The sequence below is a fragment of the Halyomorpha halys genome, unplaced genomic scaffold (genome assembly GCF_000696795.3).
Source record: "Halyomorpha halys isolate HHAL.00 unplaced genomic scaffold, Hhal_1.1 Scaffold913.1, whole genome shotgun sequence".
NCBI classification, from domain to species: Eukaryota; Metazoa; Arthropoda; class Insecta; order Hemiptera; family Pentatomidae; genus Halyomorpha; species Halyomorpha halys.
In genome coordinates this window covers 180,437-193,494 of record NW_027115547.1, presented here as the reverse complement: position 1 = coordinate 193,494, position 13,058 = coordinate 180,437, and the positions used below count along the sequence as shown (strand labels likewise).

Below are 13,058 nucleotides of genomic sequence, written 5' to 3'. Positions count from 1 at the left end.
AATCTTGGATAAAACATATACATATGTCTCCGTGAAAAGTTTAACATTTATGTACAAAAAAGAAAAAAATTGTGGCAGTTTTGGGACTGGCCTACAGATGTGAATATGTATTCAAATTTTGTTGAATATCATTATATTCTGCAAAATATATATATAATCTTTGTTTAATTTAGTTTCTTATTTAATTCTAATTATTAAATAATGTTTTTTTAAAAATTAAAATATTCATTCATAAAATATCTTTTACTGTGCAGTGACAAGATACAATTTTCTATATTTCTAATAATCTATATTCTTGCATCTAATACGCGTGAGGTAGGACAACGAATTCATATACCACATAATAAGTTCAGAAATATTACCTGTTTAAATGTAATATAATTCCGTTTATTTTGGTGATGTTGGTAGTATAATTTTGGTGATCCTTGGAGAATCATCAATATTCCATCAAATTGTCTCTGATAGGACATCATATTTATTCGTTCTCATGTTAGTCGAAGATAAGGTAAAACCGCAGTATTGTTTTCATATAATTGTAACCTTTATCAATAGTGTTACAATGATGAAATGAACGTGAGTAAAACGGAGACTTCCTCAAAGAATGATCGATACCGTATCTTGGCATGAAACCTAGGGAATGATTATTGTATTGTTTATTCATGCGGATAGTCACGGATAACCCCCTTAGATCAAGTTGATTTTGGAATCGACTTGAATAACGATCGGAAATATAATAGATGTCATTTAAGGATATTTTGAAATTAGATTTTCTGTTTCTTTGTATCGGAGGTCTATTTCTAGGATATGTGACTGGCAGAAACCATCTGTCCTTGCTTTCTGTAGTTCTATCGTCTTGTTCTTAACGATCGAATAGTTAAAAAATATTTTAACAGAAACCTTATGCTTGTACGAAGGTTAAATGAAAAGAACTTCCAGGGAAGAATTTACGTATACCGTTTTTTTTTTTTTTTTGTTGGTCGAGAACATTTAAGTTCCTGTGAACATAAATGTCAGTATTTCTTACATACTAGATTCATTAACAACTTTAAATTACTGTCAGAAAAAAATTATGGATTTATACACTTTATGCAGCCGAGATTTCTAGGATATTTTGACATAAACAGTTGGACTTTAGGGTGGCTAAACTTCGTATTCACTCCTTACAATCCAAGCTCTTTCTTTAAATTGTCAGTCCCTACTCCTCATTACGCCACAAGAAAAATGATTGTCGGTATGTTCTATATGTTGTAGACTTAGCACAAACTCATTTCAATTTCCGTTGTAAGTCTCATACCTACCAGTTATAAATAAAATACTTAAGGAAAACATTTTAGCGCCCATGTACTGATAAAAGATGTAAGCAAACTTTACCCAATCCATGTTTTATCCAGCTTGTATCTCAAGCACTGCATACTGAGCAAAAAAATAGTACGAAATTACTTCTATAAAAAAGGCAAGATTATTTATGATGCAATCGGCAGAATTATCTTTTGAATCGAGGTAGTTCGGAACATATCTTATCAGATTCTTTCTCCTTTCTGAATACATTTATATTTCAACAACGGTCCGTCCTACTTATTTTATTCTCAAGCAACAGATCAGTATCCTTGAAACATAGGTTAGTATGTGCCCAATAGAGGTTTCAACTTAAAAAAAAAATAATGTGATAAATAAGAAGGATAAAAGAAGAATATATAAATTGTGAGAAATATATGCTGGAATGTACTGTAATGTGGGTTGATGTTTAGATGATTGATACAATCAATTGATTTATTGCACGTGATCGAAAGGATACACAACAAATTTTAAAATATGAATTATAAAATCAATATTGTAATTTGACGAGTTAGCTGTCTGAAGTTAAAAAAAAGGGGGAGATTGTTTCCTCATATAGAATGGCTGGCCAACCAGTTGAGGCCATTTGGGTTGATCGTCGATCGCTCGCAATGTCTGGAATGCAAGGTGGAATTCGGTATAGCATGGACTTTGAAGCGATTGTAGGAGACATAACTTTCTAGCCGTAGTTTAAGACATATTTCATATGGATCAAAAGTTATGATTTATCCATCTTCTTTTAATTCCTCTGGACATGAGTTTTATGGCCCTTTAAATAATTATTGTTGTTTTTTACGTAGGTGTATCTGTATTTGAGTATGATATTTACTCAGCAAGCTATTGATAGATTAGCAAAAGGCTAGTCATATCATTCTTTCATGCTACATTTTCTTGCCCTCCCATAAAAATAAAACAAAAAAAAACGAAAGTGAAATATTGAAATCAAATTATCAACCATACAGGAGAACTTTTTCCAAATTTACGAACAAATTATACACTGTAGTTGATGAAAAATTTAAATTGCCTTTTAAGTTAGCAAAAATCTTGAAATAGTGTCAATCATGGAATAGTAAATTTTCAAGGTAACGCATGTACGGAATGCTGCTATCAAAAGTTGGGTCTGTACATTTATTCAAAAACATAAGTGATTTAAAAACAAAAAATAGTTTTGAACATGTATATTCCTTATCTACGAATACCTCACTGGAATGCACTTGACACTGAAATTCAGTGTACAAACATAGTATGCGTTTGACACCCCTTCTTCCCCCTTTGACCACGCCACTGACAAGACGATGGCGACTCGCTTATAAGATAAAAAGCGGATCTGATATACAGATAAGTTAGCCACCCCTGTCATATAGTATAACCTGCCGGTTTGAACACCGACAATAAAATTATCCTTTGTGTTTTTTATCTATAATAAACTGGATTTTAAATTAGTTCTTTATATTACCCTAAGATATTTAAAAAGAAGGCCTCGAGAGCTTCTGTTTTATCTAATTTCGTTAATGTTCCATCTGATGTGGTAATACCTAATGTGACAAGTAACTTCTTCATATGGTATATTGCACACTGCATTAGTGAAATAAATAACGACAAAATGTAGGTTTGTATAAATAATAAATGTTTTTAACCAATTATATCTTAATCAGGTTTCCTTGAGGTAGCTATACTCCACCGGAACATGTAGTTGAAGGCTTGATGAAGGAGTCACAAAGCGGAAATAACCAACTTGACCCGCTTTGATGATAACCTTATCAGAATGGAGGGTGTCTTGAGAGCATTCATTTTCTATCTCCTGTTACAGAACCGGAGGCGTTTTCTCAAGATATCTTGCCGTGGGGAAATAAAAGTGGCTCTGAATGGAAAGAATTTAAAGAAAGTAGACGATCCCAGTTGCAAATATTTTGAAATAGTAGTATAAGATACAAAAAGTAAATTAAGGTAGGGTTAAAATATGTAAATATAATTGGAAAGAAAATTACAAACAAATGAACAAATAGTAGAAATAAAATATTTATAATTATGAGAGATAGTTGACCGTGGATGATGAACGAGGAGAAGATGGTTGGGGGTGCGGTCAATGATAAACACAAATAAGTTGAATTAACCTATTTTTAATGTGCCCACGTTTCGGCTAGAGTTTCTAGCCTTCTTCAGGGCTGTTTGCTGGAAAATCAAACGCCTAATGCCTAAAGTTTTATAAAAAGTTTTTATAATTTTATAAAATATTTATAATATAAAATAGACAATGATAATAATATAAAAAAAAAACGTAAACAATTAGGTTAAAAATGAACCGAAGACTTAATGACACGTAAAAATTGAAAGACAGATACAATAAAACAAAATTGAACGCACCAAAAAGAAGAATAACAAAGAAGTAAGTTGAAATTAAATAAAGATCTAGAAATAAAATAAAATAAAATATGAAATTAATAATAATTAAATCATAATAAGTAAAACAAATCAACAAAAATATTCACTTTAATTTCAAACCTTGAATATAAAATCAATCCATAAATTTCCAGCGCATCTCAGTACAACCTCTTTCCCACCAATACGCAAAATTTACGTATAAATTACTTAAATTAATACGTAATAAAACTTTTATCAGGAATGACTTACAAAGTCCTGAACATAGCTGTCTTCTACTTATTTTTTTACAAAATTATTTCGAGAAAGGAGTATGTTGATATTGGACATCATTCTCTGTCACAAATTTGTCAGTTTTCCTTTACTGGAGGTCCTTTTCAATTTTAAGTATGTTCAGTTCATTTTCTCTTCTCCATGAGGCTGGTAACATGTGTCTATATTAGTTTAGACTGAATCATACATTTCATTTTATAATACATCAACTGCTTCTTCTCTATCCAAGATTATTCTCTAGACTTCCTTCTTATCATCAGAAATCTTAATCGTTTTCTTAAATGAGAAGGAGAAAGATGAATGTAAAAGTTATTTTGTTTATTTATTTATTTAATGTGATTAACAGCTGTACAAATAATAAATACAATAAGTAAATATGTTGTATGTTTCATTTACACTTGAAAATCTTGAGAAGGAACCACCCATTGGTGGTACTTCAAGCATTCATTTAAATTAAAAGGTCCCGTGGCTATCTTCTTTTCAGATGCCGCGGAGGATTATCAGGGATTGTTAAGGATGAAAGATTAAGAATTAATGGGTTAGGATGGGTAAGGAGTTTGGATTGAAAAGATGCATATCTGTTTTGAGCGAAATCTGCAACGAATGGGAAGTTAAGGTCTTTGAGGATGAGGGAAATAGGTGGATCGGAGTGTAGAATTAGACATATAGGTAAGGAATAGGAGGGAGCTTTTTCAGAATGTGTGCTGTCATAAAACTGTGGCCAGGAGCTTTTTTAGAAGGTAATTGGTGGATGATGTTCATTATTTCTGAGGGATGAAAGGCATTAGGAGGAAGGGCCATTTGGAGTAGAATTGTAATCTCTGCTTCAACAAGTTCAAGATGGGTTGGATTAAGGATATCAGGATGGGGGTTAAAAGTTTTGAAGAGGTGTTCGCCGTGAGTTTGAGTTTTTTCTTCATCTGATCTTGTCCAAGTCTTATTTTCAGTGAGAAGTGGATGGTTGAAGGATTTGTATTTTAGTAGTTCTCCATAATGATTTGTCAGTGGTATTTAAGTTTTCTGTTTAGTTCTGGAAATATTGTGTTCTGTGTTTTCTAATTTCTGCTTTTAGTCTGTTAGTCAATGTATTGTAATGAGTTTTGTCCGAAGGATATTTTGTATGAATGTAAAATATTGAAATATTGAATGTAAAAGAAAATAAATGTTTTGTTACTGCTAACAACACTTAAAATTCATGTTCCGATTTAGTTATTCAAAGCTGCAAATTATACTTAAAACTTATGTTATAAACTATTGCATTCTTTAAATATACGTCATTGCCAACGAAACGTAATAATTACCTACTTAATTTTGGGAAAAATGATTAAGATTTTAGTGAAATGGCTAACTAGTGGAATCACTGCTAATTTTGAAAAAAAATTTTACTTACATTGAGTATCTAGGGTTCGATGCGAAGGCGAATTCATTCAGTTTCTTTTAATTTCCCTCCTCTAGACTGCGGTTTCACCCGCGTTAGGTGAGTATTATGTATATCTATTTTATGCACAGGAGTTGATGGCAAAATATAACAAATAAACTAACGATCATCAGGCATCTGTTGAGAGAGAAGAAAAGGTTCAATCACTAAAGAAATATGACTTAATTAACACTTCGTTTCAGTAAATCACGTGGGAAACAGTCTGCAGCAAACAAAAAAGACCTCATTAAATTCAATTAGTCCAATGGTGTCACTTGATCCCTTTCAAATTTTAAAATATTTTTTATTTAAATTTCCTTATGTTTCTGGAGATTTAAACAGTTAAAGGATTTATTTTTCTCAAACAGCTTAGAAATTGCAGAACTTTTTCTTTGGTTACGGGCTAATTAACAAATGACTGTGTTTGTATGTATTTCAATTTTTATTTTTCTTGGTGTTGTGTGATATTACCTTTTGGTTCTATATAAGCACTTATACTTTGAATGAATACTGTATCCCTTCATAATAATCCTTATGATCTAATTTAAAATATAACTTAATGCTGCAAAAGATTTGTTCTAACTTTTATATTATTCTGTTTTAGAGCACTGGATTATGTCTGAAAAGGGCAAACTCGACTCAGGAGGATTAAAGTTGAAGACAATTAACGCATCCAATCATGCTAAGTAAGTTTTTATTAGTTATTTTAGACAAGATGGAAGAAAAGGAATAGTACATACATATTTCAAAGAAAATATTCTATTGAACTACAATACTTATATTTAATAATAATACTTAATATTTAATAATACTTAATATTTAACAAATATCAATAATATTTCCATATTTCATTTCCTTATTCCAAAGAACTAATTTCATATTTTACTTTCAATTCAAATTCCTGTTACCCTGCGCTGCAAACTGGCTTACAATACTGTATTTTATAAAATTAGTAAAAATATTGCATTATTTATGTTGACCAGTATCTATGACCATTATGGCAAAAAAATGAAAGACTAAATGATGATGAACACATACAACCAAACATATATGATAAAATTTCGATGTTTTATTATTATTTTTTAAAAATGTGGTTTAAAAGTTATTTTTGTACATTTTTGAAGTTTATGTTTTATAACTGTGTGTTTATAGCTATCTTCCTCCCCCCTTCCTCCTCTTCTCCTTTTTTTTCTCTTTCCTTCCTTTTCTAATTTTTGTATAAAATTTTATGGCCTTTAGGATTTTTAATGCATATATTATATACCATACTATCCAGTTAAGAAAATGAAAAATAATTTTCAGTTATTTTATTTTTAAGTTATGTAATATCCCTCCTGGTTAAGAAACATACTATCTATCTGAGTTATCAAAAATTAATGATTTTCTGATCTTTCTAATTCATGATCGCTTAAATTAATTTTAAAAAAATGTTTTTTGTATTGGTGAATGAACTGTTTTAGATAATCCGAGACATGCATTCTGCTATTATGAAGGCGAAGCCGTAGGACCTGAAATAAGTTAGTAAAGTTAGGACAGAGGAAATTGCAAATAGGACCAAGTTTGTCAGTCAGATGACTATAACTCCCATTCCACTAGGGCTTGTAGCTTTAACTTTAAGACTTAGTTAGGGCTTTATCTAGAGGACTTTGTGGCTTTATGTGTATTTTTATGATTTTATATAGCTCATTGATAAAAATTCGTTTCTGCTGAGATGTTAAATCTGAAAAAAAATAATAAAATCCAGAAATTAATTAAAATTAAATTTAGTTTACCTAGGTTGTCTTTATACAATGGATTGTACTGTGATTATCTTTTTGTTCCAAAAATTTCACCAAAAACAGATAAGTTGATTAGGAGAATGAGAGGTTTAATTAAAATAGGGGACGATCTATACTCATAAAATTCCTTAAATATTTTATATGTATCGGGAGGGAAAATTCGCAAATCCTTTGCGAGTGAATATCTTTATTTGAAGAAATAAACTTTTCTTTATATTTACTTATTTATTTTTAAATAATTTTTAGTTTCCCTGATATAAGATGTATTTTACATCCTCTTTCTTATTCTGTACCGCATGGTAACTTAAGGGTGATACGTTTCTCGCTTACCACGGGTGATGTAGGTTCTGGAAATTGCATTTATTATCTATGCATGTATTTGTATTATATTTGGTATTATATTTTTCTATTGGCCCCTTATGGTAACTGACCTACTGTTCTCCCGAACTATTAGTGATCTATTGAAAAAAAAAAAAACTATATACAACAGACCGCCTTGCTATGGTATGCTAGAAATAATAAAACATTAAATTTCTTTTCCTAAGGAGTCGTATTCTTTAAATTAGTTTCTATGATGATCAGGTGACATGCAGGGGTTCTAAACATTGAAATTAAGTCGGAATAGCACCAGATTTACTACACTTGTTTACATATAATAAGGTATTTTTTTTCCATTGGTACGACAGGCTGTGGAAGTCCTAGGCCTCGCGCGATATAATCGCGTTTCCTGACGTGGTTTTCATAGGGTGGGTCCGTCACTCCCACGCCTATTTTTTTGATTATCACCCATTGGCTGACGGGCCTCACAAATGCCCGGGGGAAGATTGTGAGTAAGTATTGCATAATGTTTTGTTTGAAAAAATCCCGGGTAGGGCAGGGTTCGAACTCGTAATCTATGGGTTGGCAGACAGGCGCGTTACCACGCTGCTACCGTCACCCCCCGTATAAGGTATATTTGATAAAAAAGGGAGTAAGTAAAGGCTGTCACAATCATAAATACTATTGGTCTAGAATTGAGAATACTGGCAAATTTACTGAATCTAATATTTATGTATATTTTGTCATTTACATTACAGTGTAGGACTACTACTCATCTGATGTGTTTTAGGACTTCTGCTTTCTGAGGTCAAGCGGTTTTCGGCTGTTTTTTTTTTATCGCCCTGCCTTAGCTAGTCCATGTCTTCTGATGTCTTGTTTCTCTTGGTCTGGCATATCTAACAATTCTGTCCCCTAGGCCTTCTTACTCCTGAATGAATTCTTCTCATCTTTTGTTTTCATAGCTCTACTTCCTCCCTAATAATTTCTTTCCAAGTATTTCATTGGTTTAATGTAGTTTGGGGCTTCTTCATTGCCTACCTCGGGAAAGACTAAAGTCGATCTTAGTAACTAACTAGTCGGATGGGCGTCTGTGCTTTCCCGGCCCGAGGCTTGGTCGGTGCCACTGTAACTCTGGATGGTTTCCTTAGGGTGGAAAATACCTGTCTTTGAATTGCCCCCAGCGGAGGAGCCAATTGATCGTGATATTGAAAGTTGAAAAATTCCTACTCAGGAAAAACCTAATTTTTAATATTTCAGATATACATTTAATTTAACTATTTTTTATTCCACCATTGTATTCTAAATCACATAGCAAGGGGTGTGGTAGAAAAAATATCTGATTTACCCTCATTCACGGCTATCCTTACAAAAGTTCAACGCAAAAAAAAGCCTTTGATAACATCCAGATAATTTTTATTTCTATAATACAATATAATTACATTTCAACAGAATATTCGGAATGAGATGATTATTTTTACAGTGGAAAGGTTTAAAACTCGCTAAAATGAGAAGATAAAATACAAATCCAATATTTAATTTAGGAATGTGGGAGGAGAGCGCAAATGGTAAAAATCTCGATACGGGGGCTTAAAGTACACGTGCTGGGGCTAATCGGCCACTAATAACACGCGCAATAAATTGTGAAATCAAGGCTGTCTGATTTTCTCTTTATTTTTAACATACACGTGTACGAATGCCTTCATGAAAAATGACACGGCTGAGTGTTCTTACTGGAATCATACATATGTTATACCAGGAAGAGGTCAAATAATGTAAAATATTAACAGGTTTTCTTTTCTATTAGTAGAATTTGTGGTAACTGTACTAAAATAGTCCAAAATTTGAAATGCAAATTGCACGTCTGTCATCATAAACCCGATAGAATAAAAAAATTGACGGTTGATTGAGTACATACGATAAGAAAGCAAGAATATGAAGAAAAAGATTTTGTACATTTGTCGAAAATAGGTCATTCTTATAATAATAAGAACAAGAAAAAAAATCAGAACTATCCAATATTTCCGTTTATGGTGCTTCTTTTCTTGCTTCGTCTCGAGATGGATAAAGTTCATGAAAATTATTTTGTAAAACCATCTTTTACCGGTGAAGCACAGTTATTATTTAGAAGGTGGTGAATATAATTTTTTTAAATGAAATATAGTATTTTCAGACAGAAGAGAATCTCGAATTTATTCCTTTTTTGATGGTTGTATGAGTTTATTAATATTGATTTATACAAATTATTCGGGAATGGTCATGATCACTAACCTCAGTTACAGAAATAGTTAGATGTTTGTTCGGACGTTTGGACCGATGGGGGAGTGTTTGTATACGTTTGGGCATTGGCATGATGGATGAATGTTTCTATACGTTTTGGGCCAATATTCCTTTACGTTTATTGTTCTAATAATGCGAGTTTCTCGAGAATAAATTTTTCACCTATCTCTACAGTTAAGTTTCACTGTTTTTTTTTTCTCTCTCTACTTTAATGGCATGGAGTTTTCGATAAGATTAATTCATTTCATTGTCATCACCTGTACCCGATCATGATTGAGCCAATTTGAATAGAATTTTTTTTAGCTTATTAATAATCTGATTATTTGGTTTAATGTAATGTTTGAAAGCGTTTTTGGTAGTGTGGTGGACTGCTTCGTCATTATTTCGTTGTTATATGATGTAATATCATTATCGATATAAGCTACCAGTGTCTGACTGTTAGTGAAAAGGACCACTTAAAAATTTGCTCATAATCCAATGATTATTTAGAAAATAGTCGATAGTGACAATGGACAATCTGTCATCCCTAGCTTCAATGTTACGCAATGTACATTGGCTAAGTTATTAAATTAACTAATAATAAATATTGTAGATATTATTGCATTATTCATAATTAATTATAGTAACTTTCACATTGAGCAATACCAGCAGTACATCAAGTTCGGTTATGGTGAACTCCTCTACAGGAGTTCACCTAACAGGTTCCCAATGGAGATGCTTGAGGGTATTCGAATATTTGCAAAAGACCACTTTCCCAACCTCGAATACTTTTCCACCTGTCTTGCTCATTGTTTTTTAATCAAACTGAATGGTCCTGCCTTTCGGTTTTTACCGAATTTAATCCAAGTATTATGGGAAGCATATGCTAGTACTATGAATTTAAGGTAAAATGTGCAGTATAAAATTTGGTTTGTTATTATTTTTATATTTATAATTTTTTTTTTTACCACTAAAGATATAGCATTACAAACCCGAATATAATTTTAATTATAAATATCTTTATAATATAAAATAATATGAAACATTGGCCTTCATAATTTTTTTAAAACGTTCTTTTAGAAAAACGTTGTACGCAATCTTTAAACCGCATAAACCGCATTATTCGTCCGTGGTTTTATTCCAACCCGATTGCATTTAAGCTCTAGAAGTTATAATTTTATCCATCATTGATTTATAATGCATAATATTTGATATGCAATGCATTTTTTTATATATATATTGAAGCAATCAAATGACGAAAAATATTTACTGTTGCCAAAATAAGTTAAAAGATTTCTAGTCTTATTTACATTGCTGCATTATTTTGATAGTGGTACAACTTAAAAAGTATTTTTTTTCTTTTTGCATTGGACGTCTTCCTTTGTACCTTAGACTGGGATTAGTTTTAACAATTAGGGTCTTTTCCCCGGTCGTCTAGTATATAGCATGTACTTTATTCGGAATACGTTAAATACGAAATAAAAATATTATTTTTACGTTGTTCAGCTAGCAAACCAACGCAGCAATATGATGTGCTGCCTTATTTTCCAATAATGCATATATAAATGTATAGATAAACATTTGTAACTTGTACTAAAAACAATGATTTTGTTTTTTATTCGTGTTATTTAGTTTTAGCTCCTTGTATTTGGAGGTCAAACATTTTTTTAATCACACCTGATAAGGTAAATATACTTAAAACGATTTAAAATATGCTTACTGCCTTCTTTTTTTTAAATTCTCCCACATTTTGATCTAAAAATCATTTCAAAACAAATCATCTGATGACGTAAGCAGTATTAATTGCTCAAATATGTAAATAACGATAATTAAGGACTTAAAATATTGAATATTGTATTTTACGAGATAAAAATTATTGAAAAATAAAAATTATAAATATCAAATGATCTCTGTTATAGATAAACAAAGTCCATAATATGTTAAATTTTAATTCATTTCAAAACTGTGTCCTTTTTTTCTATTCATAATAAACTTTATTTGAGTGTACACTATCCTTTCTCTTTTTGATCGGTGGTTGTTGTACCTTCAACAGATACGTTTTGGTACAAGAGCTGGGGAGAAACAAAGGCAGTTATTTCACCCAAATTTCTGATTACTTTAATGAAAACTATGTATAATTACTATTATAAATTGATGAGTTTGCCAAGTATAGATAGGGGAAATAAAAATGGCGGCTGTTTCAAAACGGTAAAACAAATTAATTTTTCGTTCGGAGCTCTATATATTTAGGGGTAGTAGCTTTTATGATATTCGCATATGAATATAAATTTTGCACATAAAATTTTTTTCCGAGCAACTATAAATCAATATATTTTAGCAAATATCATAAAAAATGCTACTTGATAGCACATAAACTACTTGATAGCACATTAAAATAGCTTTAGCTTGGGTGCTAATAGACTTTTTTTTTCAGTGCATTTTTTTATTAAATATTAAAATAATTTTTTAAAAACGCATTTTAAAAAGCTATATCCCGGGAACTACTCAACATAAACATCTCTCTTAGGGCTCATGCTTAAACAAATTTACTCTACTTTAAATGATGTTCTCTTAGGTTTTCTAGTATTGTTGGTAGTTTTAAAGATATAGGAGCTCTGAATGAAATTTTTTTTTTTACATTTTGAAACAGCCGCCATTTTTCATTTCCCCAAAAAATATTTAGCAGACTCATAAATTTTGACTAATAATTATACCTAGTTTTTATTAAAGTAATCATAAATTAGTGTGAAATAATTGTCTTTTTTTTCCATTGGGCTCTATATGGGCTGTAATATTGATACCTAAATATTATATATATTTTAGTATTCGATGATTTAGAATACTAAGTATACCGTAATTTTCTTTTTTTTACTTATAAATTCAAGACTGCTGAATTTGTACATAAGGTTCAACGCACTGTGGATTGGTGTTTATAGAATTAACCCTTAATGACACTGACAATTGAGGAGATGCCACGGAACACGTCGCCTCGCTTTGTCATCGGAGGAACGAATGAATCATTCTAGATTGGGCTGAAGATCATTTACTGCATATATTCATCACAAATACTGACAATTCCTCATGCGATCTGTGTCGGAATAATAATTAAATTGTTAACTATTAATTGATTTAACGAAATACCACAAAGCATCATTGCTAAAATCTATAATTTATAAATATAAATTTTAATGTGTTAAAAAAGGGAATATATGTGTTTATTTTTACATAAATACTTAACCTAGAAAGAAAAAAAATATTTTATAAAACCATCACCTGTACCCGATCATGATTGAGCCAATTTG

General features: G+C 31.0%; 1 protein-coding gene across 2 annotated transcripts in view; it reads left to right on the top strand.

The window, feature by feature from the left end:
- Atet (ABC transporter expressed in trachea) overlaps positions 1–13,058 on the top strand; it is a 160,802-nt gene that overhangs the window by 67,288 nt on the left and 80,456 nt on the right. For both annotated transcript variants that reach the window (XM_067052570.1, XM_067052571.1), the window contains exon 2: positions 6,009–6,090. In XM_067052570.1, coding sequence (XP_066908671.1) covers positions 6,020–6,090 — 71 coding nt within the window. In that variant the 5' untranslated portion in view covers positions 6,009–6,019. The remainder of the gene's footprint in view (positions 1–6,008; positions 6,091–13,058) is intronic.